General features: G+C 42.7%; 1 protein-coding gene across 1 annotated transcript; it reads left to right on the forward strand.

The window, feature by feature from the left end:
- The first annotated feature begins 1,885 nt into the window (after positions 1-1,885).
- LOC127805523 (uncharacterized) lies at positions 1,886-4,699 on the forward strand. Its single transcript, XM_052342286.1, has 3 exons — positions 1,886-2,199; positions 2,456-2,840; positions 3,146-4,699. The coding sequence occupies exons 1-3, from the start codon at positions 1,886-1,888 to the stop codon at positions 4,697-4,699; spliced, it is 2,253 nt and encodes a 750-aa protein (XP_052198246.1).
- Positions 4,700-12,912: the final 8,213 nt, after the last annotated feature.

Raw genomic sequence — 12,912 nt, forward strand, 5'->3', positions numbered from 1 at the left:
CGATGTGCAAGGCTCTAGTTTGATGCAAGTGGAAGAGCAGGCGAGAAATGTTCAGGAAGAAAGGATGCTGAAGGCAGTTCTTTCTCGAAAAGAAACGCCAGATTTAGGTTTGAAGATGGTGGAGGCTGATGTTCCAGAAGTGGGGGGGCTGGGTTAGAATGTTGAGGAAAAGGGCACTCCTTGTGAATCTCATGTTCACTTGACCTAGAACCCATTGCTAGAGCAGGTTGCTGCGTCAGGCGACCTTTTGGAGTCCCCCCTGTTTCTGATGCCCCTGTTTCGGTCCCCCCCTGTTTTGGATTCTTCCCCTGGTTTGGAACCATCCCCTGAACCTGATGTTTCCTTGGGTGCGAAGGATGAGCCTCCAAAGAGGGCTCCTTGGGTGGGCCTCTTTAAAGATAATAGGCGGCTGGATCAAGGTATTTTATTGAATACGTTTAACTTTGATCTGGAGGAGGTTTCCATTGATGTGAATGAGGTGTATCCGTTGAAGGATGCTTGGGGCTCATGTTTGGTGGGCTATGTTGCGGGAAAATTTTCGGGCAGAGGTGCACTCATTAAGCTTTGTGATAGCTGGAATGTAAGGTACGATTTCTCTACTCATGCTAGTGGGTGGCTGGTGTTTAAGTTTGCTGATGATAATGCCAGAGATAGGGTCCTTCAGGGAGGTCCGTATTTTGTGTTTGGTAGGCCCCTAATGCTTAAGGTTTTGCCTAACTGTTTTGAATTTGATATGAATAGTTTCAGTTCGGTTCCAGTATGGATCACTCTTCTAGGTTTGACGATTCAGTGCTAGCACCCTATTGCGTTGGGGAAGGTAGTTTCGAAAGTGGGCAAGCCGATTGTTACGGATAAAATGACAGCCACTCTAGAAAGAACTTCTTTTGCCAGAGTGCTTGTGGAGGTTGATGCCTTTAAAGATTTGATACGGAATGTTTGTATTAAACTTCCGACTGGTAAGACTCGGGAACAGTTGATTGCTTATGAATTTGAGCCCAAATTTTGTGTGGATTGTAAGGTTCTTGGCCATTTTACGGAGTCATGCAAAATTAAGCAGAAGGGTGAAGACAAAAGGAAGGGGGATACAGGGGTCATAGTGGGCGTGGAATCCCAGAAAGCTGTTGAGAGAGCTATTAATCCAATAATTACTGGAAGGGATGCTAGTAATTTGGGTAAGCAAAAGGGTTCCATTGGTGAAAATAAGATTGTTAAAAAATTGAGTAGGCGTGTGCAGAAGGAGGCTCACGTTGAAGTTGGTGAATCCAGCAAAGGTGTGGAGAAAATTCGGCAAAAGGGTATAAGGATGGCAGCGCATGATGTTGTTTTGGATATGCAGAAGGTTGATGGTGAGGGCCCGTTCCAGCCTGTTTCTAAGAAGAATAAGGTCTCTAAATCTAAGCTACGGGCTTATGTGGATGGAATGCCCAGGGGAAGATTTTTATTTAAGGCCCAAATTGGGGCCAGGAAGAAGAAGAGCCAGGAGGTGGTCCATGGACTTATTAATTCATTTCAGGTTTTGAATGATGGCAGCAAAGCCCTCCATTCAGACTCATGAAGATTGCTTGTTGGAATATTAGGGGCCTCAATATGCCCCTAAAGCAGAATGGAGTGCAAAACTTCATGAAGAAAAATCAGGTGGATGGGTGTTTTGGAGTCTAAACTCAATTTGGTCAAACTGGAGAGAGTTATTAAAAATAAATTTCAAGGTTGGGAGTAGCTGAACAATTTTGCCTTGCACCCGGCTGGTAGGATTTTGATCTTTTGGAATCCTATTGTGGTGGATATTCAAGCATTGGATGTATCTCCTCAAGCTATTCACTGCCAAGTCAATTGCAAGGTTACGTCTAATGTTTTTTGTTTGAGTTTTATATATGGTTTCAATTCAATGATTAGTAGAAGGAATCTTTGGAGCAGTATATCTGATTTTGCGCAGCATTGCTCGGGGCCATGGATCCTTATGGGAGACTTCAATTGTGTGCTGAAGGTTTCGGAAAAGATAAATGGGAGAGCCGTTTCAACCTATGAGATTAAAGATTTTGTGGATTGCTGTATTATGTCTGGCTTGTCGGATATGCCATCGGCTGGTTGTGTGTTCACTTGGACAAACAATTCTGTTTGTTCTAAGTTGGACAGAGTGCTTATGAATAATAGATGGAATATTAATGGGTTGCTGGGTTATGCAAATTTTTTGCCTTCAGGGTGTCTGTCAGATCACTCGCCTTGTGTGGTCACTCTCTTCTAGCAGAGTTGAGCGTGCTAACCTGGAGCTGGAGGAGGCTTAGATGATTTTGCAAAATCATCCATCTAATGTGGATATCCAGAATTCTGTGGCTAGCCTAAGAAGGAAGGCTAGTTTTTTATCTGAGGCTGAAAGAATGTTTTTTTGGTAGAAAGCTAAATGTAAGTATGTGTTACTAAGTGATAGAAGCTTTAAATTCTTTCATGATATTGTTAGAAGGAATGTTAGGCGTAATCAGATTCCCATGGTGATTAAAGCTGATGGGGAGGCCACCAATTCTAGTGAGCAGGTTGCCGAGGAGTTTATTAGTTATTATAAGTCACTCTTGGGGTCTTTTTCTCCCTGTGAGCCGATTAATTTGGATATCTTGCGGTCTGGAAATCTGTTATCGCAGCAGCAAGCGGATAGTCTTATTGGGGATGTCAGTGATTTTGAAATCAAGGAAGCTTTATTCTCTATTGGCGAGGATAAGGCGCCTGGTCCGGATGGTTATTCATCTGGTTTCTTCAAGAATGCGTGGCATGTTGTGGGTGCCCAATTTTGTCAGGCCATCAAAGAATTCTTTGTTTCAGGTCGCTTGTTGAAGCAGCTTAATCATGCGGTGATTGCCTTAGTTCCTAAATCGTCTCAGCTTCTTCAGTGGAGGACTATAGGCTTATTTCATGTTGTAATGTTTCCTATAAGGTTATATCAAAAATCTTGGCAGTAAGGTTAGCTCCTATTCTTAATTCTATTATGGACCATGCTCAGTCTGCTTTTATTGAAGGTAGGAGTTTATCTGATAATGTTTACCTTGTTTAAGAGCTCTTGAGGAAGTATAACCGTAAGAGAATCTCCCCAAGGTGTTTAATTAAGGTTGATTTGCGTAAAGCTTATGATTCTATGAATTGGGATTTTATCCGGCAGGTGCTTGAGGGCCTTGGTTTCCCAGATCAGTTCATTTCTTGGATCATGGAGTGTGTGTCTTCTACCTCCTTTTTGATTAATATCAATGGCAGCATGTGTGGTTTTTTTCAGGGTGCTAAAGGTCTTCGTCAAGGGGATCCCATTTCTCCTTACCTTTTTGTGTTTGGTATGGAGTATTTTTCCAGAGCTTTAAACTGTGCTACAACTAATTCAGATTTCAATTTTCATCCTAAGTGTAGCAGGTTAAAGATCTCCCATCTTATATTTGCTGATGATCTTATGCTGATGGCCCGAGGGGATCCCATATCAATTCAGATTTTGATGGAGTGTCTCAAAGAGTTTAAATCTGTTTCAGGGTTGAGGGCTAACTTGCTTAAATCAAGCATTTTTACTGCTGGAATTCAGGGGCATGACCTGGTGAATATTCTAAATATTTCAGGTTTTCAGCATGGCAGCATGCCTTTCAGATATTTAGGGATTCCTCTTGCTGCGAAAAAATTGAGAGTTTCTTTTTATGCTCCTTTAATTGAAAAAGTTTCAAAGCAGATCAGTGGGTGGACAGCTTCCTCGCTTTCTTATGCAGGGCGTGTGGAGCTTATTAGAGTTGTGTTGCAAGGAGCTGAATGTTTTTGGTTGTCTATCCTTTATGTTCCAACAGCTGTCATTGATGTTATCTATCGGATGTGCAGATCTTTCCTTTGGAATTCTAAACACGCTCTGGTTTCATGGAAGGATGTGTGTCTGCCTAAAAGGGAAGGAGGGTTGGGTCTTAAGGACTTGAAGTGTTGGAATTCCAGCCTTCTATCAAAAGTTCTCTGGAATATTCATAGTAAGAAGGACTCTTTGTGGGTTAAATGGGTCCATAATGAGTACCTTAATTCTTCATCTATTTGGGATAGGAGGGTTAAGAAAGATGATTCTCCTTTGTTTAAGAAGTTGCTCAGAATCAGGGATGCCATACGTATGGCGGGTGGCTCTTTTGAGGGTGCTGTTCGTATGATAGCGGGTTGGACTGATGCTAAGGGTTTAATTTCCAACAGTGCGTATGAATTTTTTCGGCCTAAAGGGCAGAAGGTTCGTTGGGCCCCAGTGGTTTGGAATGCTTGCCTTGTTCCAAAACATGCGTTCTTTTTATGGTTGTGTGCCAAGAAGAAGCTATTAACTAGGGATAAATTATATTTTCTGGACATTGATCATCACTGTCCGTTGTGTAATGCTGCTGAAGAGTCAATTGACCACTTATTCTTTCAATGCTCTATCAGCTCATATATTTGGAGGAATATCCGTGATTGGCTTGGTGTCTCCCGTCTTTTGTCGTCTATTCACAGCGGCCTTAGGTGGATTTCACGTGAAGCTAGGGGTAAGTCTTGGAGGAGTGCTGTCAAGCGGATTGGGCTGGCAGCTACGGCTTATTATATATGGTCTGCCAGGAATAGACTGGTGTTTGAAAACTTGAGGCCGAGTACTGAGTCCATAATTCACAAAATTAAAACATTTGTATACAGGACTATTTTCTCTATGTATCCTTGTGTTTTAGTTCAGTATGGGTTGTGAAGCGTCGGGCCTCGCGTGGGCATTTTTAAAAAAATTTGGTCGGTCGTATCACCACTTTGAAAGGGATGCCACAAGACGTGCCAAAGGTTGCCATCGGTTGCTTGCGGACGTGTATAGGTTGAACGGACAGGATGATGATGCATCGGGCCTCGTGTGGGCATTTTCAAAAAAATTTGGCCAGTCGTATCACCACTTTGGAAAGGATGCCACAGGACGTGCCAAAGGCTGCCATTGGTTGCTTGCGGCAGTGTCTTGGTTGAACAGACAGGGTGGTGATGCGTCGGGCCTCGCGTGGGCATTTTCAAAAAAAATTGGCCGATCGTATCACAACTTCGGAAGGGATGCCGCAGGACGCGCTAAAGGCTGCCATCGGTTGCTTACGGACGTGTGTAGGCTGAACGAACAGGGTCGTGATGCGTCGGGCCGCTCGTGGGCATTTTCGATCATTAGCCGCTCGTATCACCACTTTGAAAGGGTGGAACGGACAGGGTCGTGATGCGTCGGGCCTTGCGTGGGCATTTTTAAAAAAATTTGGCTAGTCGTATCACCACTTTGAAAAGGATGTTGCAGGACGTGCCAAAGGTTGCCATCGGTTGCTTGTGGACGTGTATAGGTTGAACGGACAGGGTTGTGATGCGTCGGGCCTCGCGTGGGCATTTTCAAAAAAATTTGACCGGTGTATCACCACTTTGGAAGGGATGCCGCAGGACGAGCCAAAGGTTTCCATCGGTTGCTTGCGGACGTGTATAGACTGAACGGACAAGAACGTGATGCGTCGGGCCTCGCGTGGGCATTTTCGATCATTGGCCGCTCGTATCACGACTTTGAAAGAGAGGAACGGACAGGGTCGTGATGCGTGGGGCCTCTCGTGGGCATTTTTGATCATTGGCCGCTCGTATCACGACTTTGAAAGGGATGCCGCAGTATGTGCCACAGGCTGCCATCGGTTGCTTGCGGACGTGTATAGGCTGAACGGACAGGGTCGTGATGCGGGGGGTCTCTTGTGGGTATTTTCGATCATTGGCCTCTCGTATCATGACTTTGAAACGGATGCTGCAGGACGTTCCAAAGGTTGCCATCGGTTGCTTGCGGACGTGTATAGGGTGAATGGATAGGGTCGAGATGCGTCGGGCCTCGCGTGGGCATTTTCACAAAAATTTGGCCGATCGCATCACCACTTTGAAAGGGATGCCACAGGACGTGCCAACGGTTGCCATCGGTTGCTTGCGAATGTGTATAGGTTGAACGGACAGAGTTGTGATGCGTCGGGTCTCGCGTGGGCATTTTCAAAAAAAATTGGCCGGTCGTATCACCACTTTGGAAGGGATGCCGCAGGATGTGCCAAAGGCTGCCATTGGTTGTTTGCGGCTGTGTCTAGGTTGAACGGACAGGGTGGTGATGCGTTGGGCCTTGCGTGGACATTTTCAAAAAAAATTGGCCGGTCGTATCACCACTTTGGAAGGGATGCCGCAGGACGTGCCGAAGGCTGCCATTGGTTGCTTGCGACTGTGTCTAGGTTGAACGGACAGGGTGGTGATGTGTCGGGCCTTACGTGGGTATTTTTAAAAAAAATTGGCCGGTCGTATCACGACTTTGGAAGGGATATCGTAAGACGTGCCAAAGACTGCCATTTATTGCTTGCGAACGTGTATAGGGCGAACAGACAGGGTCATGATGCGTCGGGCCTCGCATGGGCATTTTCAAAAAAATTTGGCCGGTCGTATCACCACTTTGAAAGGGATGCTGCAGGACGTGCCAACGGTTGCCATCGGTTGCTTGCGAACATGTATAGGTTGAACGGACAGGGTTGTGATGCGTCGGGCCTCGCATGGGCATTTTCAAAAAAAAATTGGCCGATCGTATCACGACTTTGGAAGGGAAGCCGCAGGACGGGCCAAAGGCTGTCATCGGTTGCTTGCAAACGTGTATAGGCTGAACGGACAGGGTCGTGATGCGTCGGGCCTCTCGTGGGCATTTTCGATCATTGGCCGCTCGTATCACGACTTTGAAAGGGATGCCGCTGGACGTTCGAAAGGCTACCATTGGTTGCTTACGGACGTGTATAGGGTGAACGAACAGGGTCGTGATGCGTCGGGCCTCGCGTGGGCATTTTAAAAAAAATTTGGCCGGTCGTATCACCACTTTGAAAGGGATGCCGCAGGACGTGCCAACGGTTGCCATCGGTTGCTTGCAAACTTGTATAGGTTGAACGAACAGGGTTGTGATGCGTCGGGTCTCGGGCCTCGCATGGGCATTTTCAAAAAAAATTGGCCTGTCGTATCACCACTTAGGAAGGGATGCCGCAGGACGTGCCAAAGGCTGCCATTGGTTACTTGCGGCTGCGTTTAGGTTGAACAGACAAGGTGGTGATGCGTCGGACCTCGCGTGGGCATTTTCAAAAAAAATTAGCCGGTCGTATCACGACTTTGGAAGGGATGTCGTAGGACATGCCAAAGGCTGTCATCGGTTGCTTGCGGACATGTATAGGTTGAACGGACAGGGTCGTGATGCGTCGGGCCTCTCGTGGGCGTTTTCGATCATTGGCCGCTCGTATCACGACTTTGAAAGAGAGGAATGGACAGGGTCGTGATGCGTGGGGTGAAAGTAAAGCAAGATCGTTACGGGGCAAGCAGCGTAGTTCAAAATTTTGAACCTTACCCCGATCCCGGTGATTGGATCAACGTCGAAATTAAATCATTCACAAACAAATAAATAAATCTAACCTTTAGATTACCGAGTCGTTCGCAGATTCGAGCCGTCCAAGCATCCGGCCTCTAACTCGTGATACGCGGCACGCGTCCGTTGGCAAGGAGAGCGGAATAGGAGTGCTAGCTCCTTCTCCTTTGCGCGGCTTCTGTATGGACGGTAAAAGAACGTCCACGTTTCAAATTGATGCCAAAAGGAAACGAGAAGAGTGAACGGCAATACGTTTTTCAACTCTTGAAAAATGACACCAAAAATCACTACAATTATGGGCAACCTATAAAAGGATATTTATAGTGAAATATCCTAGGGTTTCTAAAACCCTAATGGATTGGGCTAGCCCATTAATTCTAATTTAATTAGAATATTAAGTGGGGTTATTCTAGTCCAACTAGAAATATAATTAAATGGCCCAAATCCTTTTATAGGTTTAAATAAAATACTTTGGCCCAAATCTAATTCAAGCCCAAATATAATATTTAATATTTAGTCCAAATCTAATTTGGTCCAAATATAATATTTAATATTTTGCCCAAATCTAATTTAGTCCAAATATAATATTTATTTTAATATTTGGCCTAAATCCAATTTAGTCCAAATATAATGTTTAATTTAATATTTGGCCCAAATCTAATTTAGTCCAAATATTAACTTAAGCCCAAATATATTTTATTTCCTATTTGCCACTCCAACAAATAGAAAATTATTAAATTAGAAACTCCTTCCTAATTTAATTAATTGCCATTTTTAGGAAGCTCTTTCCATTATGACGACTCCTCGTCATATCGACGTCATTACGTTTATTTATTCTTTTTTCGTGAGAACCTACGATGGCAAAACTTCTTGCCGAAGTGTCCCACTTAACTATACGTCCACTCTCCTAGTTTAAGCCAGGGACCGTGCCTATTGCGTATGACTCATTAGGCTTCCGAATATGTTGGCAATGTGTCGGTACAAATACATAAGACAAGATTGGCCTCTAGCAAGGCATCATGCCTACCCAATTATTCAAAAGGATTCATAATCCGCAAATAACCTTTCACGAGCATGGTTACTGTGTAATTCGATCCTCTCGTCAATGTATCTTATGTGATCTCAAGTATGGAGATGTGTTGCTTGATAACGATCACATGAGTTTTCTTCGGTCTTCTGGATATCTTCACTTAATAGAAAGTAAATCAATAACTCCTTATTGATCTCTTTTACCATGGCCATGGATTTAAAGTGAATATCCACCGAAGGCGCCTTAGATACATCATCCTCTATCAAGGGATAGACGAGTCCCATCTTGGTTATGCACCCATCTCCATAAGCCTCACGATATGCCCAACGATCGCCCACGTGCAGCCTTTATCTAGGCCCATCGAAACAATGTCAAAGCATATCGGTCATCTTATTAGATGACCGTGACAACCTTAGGTCCAAGGATTAGTTACACCCATCTCGTATAAGAATTCCATCAACATATAACCAAAATGGATTCTCATGGCGAGTCATGTCCAGCGACACGTTCTCCAACATTGGTCACCTATGTACTTGTCTAGGCATCCCCATGCTATGGGTGTGAGACCCCCATTGCAATCACATAGCAAAAACATAGCACATACAAGTCTTACCGCAATTGTCAATGTCCATTCTTGACATTGCTACGACTTGGGACGTTTAATGATGTCTAAAAACTGTGATGCATCATCTCACATCTTTATAGATTATTCACAGTATACATCATATGGACTTCTATCTAGTTTCATTCTGTTATTACAATAATAACAAGAAACTAATAGAATGACTTCTTGTGAATTTGAATAACGCCTTATTCAAATAATAAACATGATTATAATTGTCAGTGTACAACATGCCCAATCTAATTGGGTCTAGAGCACGTACACTAACAATCTCCCACTTGCACTAGAGCCAATCATTCATGTATCTTATACCTGATGATCAAACATGACTTTCATGTTTCTCCTGGGATAGAGCTTTAGTCAAGGGAATTACGACATTGTCATTCGTTGACACTTTCTCTATATATGTCACCTTAGCTAATAATCTCCATTATCATATGGTGATGTCGCAATACAAATTTGACCCGTTGATGAGACTGTGGTTCTTTCGCTTACGCGATGGCTCCATTGTTGTCCCAATAACTGTTATTGGATCAACAATGTTGGACACCACTTTAAGTTCATCAGTGAACTTACGGATCCATACAACCTCCTTAGCTGCTTCGAAGGTTGTTATGTATTCGACTTCAATTGTTGAATCTGCCATTATCTCTTGTTGGAACTCTTCCAACTCATGGCCCAGCCATATAGGCAGAATATGAATTTCGGCTGTACGTGATTTAAAATCATCATGGTCGAATTAGAAACTGGCATCCATGAACCCCTTCATGGTATGCTCTCATTCTCTATATGGAAAAAAACATCTCTTTAGTGCTTCACAAGTACTTAAGAATGTTTTTTACAGCAATCCAGTGTTTCTTACCTGGATCAGCTTGATATCTACTACATATGCTCATTGTATATGCGATATCAGGCCTCATACATAACATGGCATACATGATCGAGCCAATAGTCAAGGCATATTGTGCTCGACTCATCCTATCTCTCTCATCTTGTGTCTTCAAACACATAGCCTTGGAGAGATGTATTCCATGTGACATGGGAAGACTTATCCTCCTAGAATCTTCCATGTTAAACCTTTATAGCACCCTGTCAATGTACGCGCTATGGGAGAGTGCTAACAACCTCCTGGATCTATCTCTATAGATCCGTATTCCCAGAATATAGGCTGCTTCTCCCAAATTCTTCATGGAGAAAATATTTTGAAAGCCATATTTTAACTAATTGCATCATGGGAACACCATTCCCTATGAGCAATATATTATCCACATATAGGACTAAAAGGACCACCACGCTCCCACTAACCTTCTTGTAAACACAAGGATCAACTTCCCTTTTGTGAAAAATCAAACTTTTTGATCTTTTCATCAAAACATTGATTCTAACTCTGGGATGCTTGCCTTAGTCCATAAATGGACCTTTGCAAGTTGCAAATCTTATTTGCATGTTTATGAGTAACAAAATTGTCAGGCTGCGTCATATACACATCCTCGATCAGGTTTCCTTTAAGAAAAGTTGTTTTGTCATCCATCTACCATAACCCAGAGTCAATGTCAGACATTGCCTTATCATAGGTAGTAGGCTCATCGTTCTCAACTAGAAGCACATCTCCATGTGCCGAGATGAGAAATCCATATCTCTCTTGCTCACGACGAACCCTCATCGACCTATGAGGTTCTTGTGTAGAAGGTTGGGGAGTTGACACAACTTCTTGTGTCTGACCTTTCTCAGGTTCCTGGAGGGGAGTATTTGTTTGTGGTTCGCCTCGAATCTTATTCGATCTTAACATTCCTCCCACTAGCCACATCATCTAAGAATTCCTTCTCAAGGAATACCACATGCTTGGCAACAAAACACTTTTTGTTCACATGGGTGGTAAAAGTAATATCCACTTGGATATCCCACAAACAAATATCTGTCGATTTGGGTTGTAGCTTATTATTGTCAACACGTTTAACATAAATTTGACAACCCTAAATCTTAAGGAAAGACAAATTTGGCTTCTTTCCTTTCCATATCTTATATGGAGTCTGAGTAACTGATTTACTTGGAACCCTGTTCAAAACAAAGATCGCGGTGAGGAGTGCGTATACCCAAAATGAAATAGGGAGTTCAGCGCGACTCATCATGGACCAGACCATGTCCAACAAGGTCCTATTCCTCTTTTAGACACACCATTCATCTCTGATGTTCCAGGTGGAGTCCATTGTGAGAGAATCACATCCTGCTTCAGATGATCTAGGAACTCACTGTTCAATTATTCACCACCTCGATCTGATCGAAGTACTTTGATACTTTTTCTATTTTGTTTCTCTACTTCAAATCTGAATTCTTTGAACTTTTCAAAAGTCTCAGATTTGTGTCCCATAAGATACACATAACCAAAACATGATCTATCATCAGTAAAGGTTATGAAGTAGACATACCCACCTCGAGCCTGGGCGGATATGGGCCCACACACATCAATGTGCACAAACCCTAGCACTTATGTAGCCTCTCTTTACTTTAAAAAGAGACTTAGTCATCTTACCAAGTAAACAAGATTCGCAAGCACCATATGATTCATAATCAAATGTGCCAAGATATCCAGCTTTATACAAGTTGGATGTGCGAGTCTCATTTATATGGCTTAAGGCGACAATGCCATAAATAAGTGCTATTTAAATCACCTGATTTAAGTCGCTTAATATTTATGTTATTGATAGGAATATCAACATCAAGGACATACAAACCATTACGTACTATTGTTTTACCATAAAACAACTCATTTTTATAAAATGAACAACTATTGTCCTTGAATGAAAATGAATATCCATCCTTGTCAAACAAGAATTAGAAATTATATTCCTAGTCAAACTAGGATTGTAGTAACAGTTATGTAACTCCAATACAAGCCCTATGGGCAATGTTAATAAACAGGTCCCTACAATTAATGAAACAACTTTTGATCTATTTACCACGTGTAGGTACACTTCTCCTATTATTGATCTCCTCATACTCCTAAGCCCATACACAAAAGTGTAAATATGAGCACTAGATCCAGTATCTAATACCCATGTGGACTGATCAGAAGTAGATAGATTAATTCCAATAACATAAATACCTGAAGTGTCTTGAGTAAAACTCTTCTTACTCTACACTTCTCGGTTTATCACAGTGGAGATAGATTGCATCCTCTTTGCCCTTTGGGTTTTAGTCTTCTGGACACTTCCAGATTGCGCTATGGAAGAACTTTTCTTCCTTTTGGCTTTCTTACTCTTGGGCTTGCCCCTGTGCGCCTTGGGCTCTTCAACTAAGAGAACACTTCCCTTGGCCTATAATTAATTTTAGGCTTGGTCTCCCTTAGTATGGAAAGCTACTCTCCAAGAGTCTTATCCATAACTTTTAGGGAGGGACTGTAGCACCAAGTCTGGGGTAAGTTTCTGCATCCATACCCAAGTTTAGCTCTAGCAACCTAGTGATAAAACATACCATCTCCATGACATGCTTCTCAACAGATGATCCTTGAGTCTAGCCATGATCTCATAGGCATCATAACTCTTATGTGGCGACCTATGTTTCGGGGTCAAGGTAGCCAAGATGATATACCAAGCGATGATCATATCAACCTTGTGCATCGTTCAGGCCTAATGTGCTACTATTTCCTTAACTGGTTGCTTCATAAGAAGATAGCTCTCTATCGCATAAAGAATCTTATCATACAAGAGGACTATCCTCAAGATGATCTCCCAGTCATAGAAATTAGTCCGTTGAAGGTATTATTGCCCTCAAGTATCGATCTTATCGACATGTTTCCAGACATTCTGGATCAACAACTGAATAGAGATATTATTATAATCATATTAAATTACAAAATCATAAATTGCAAGAAGTAACATTTTATGA

This window comes from Diospyros lotus, chromosome 7 (assembly GCF_014633365.1).
Source record: "Diospyros lotus cultivar Yz01 chromosome 7, ASM1463336v1, whole genome shotgun sequence".
Lineage (NCBI taxonomy): Eukaryota > Viridiplantae > Streptophyta > Magnoliopsida > Ericales > Ebenaceae > Diospyros > Diospyros lotus.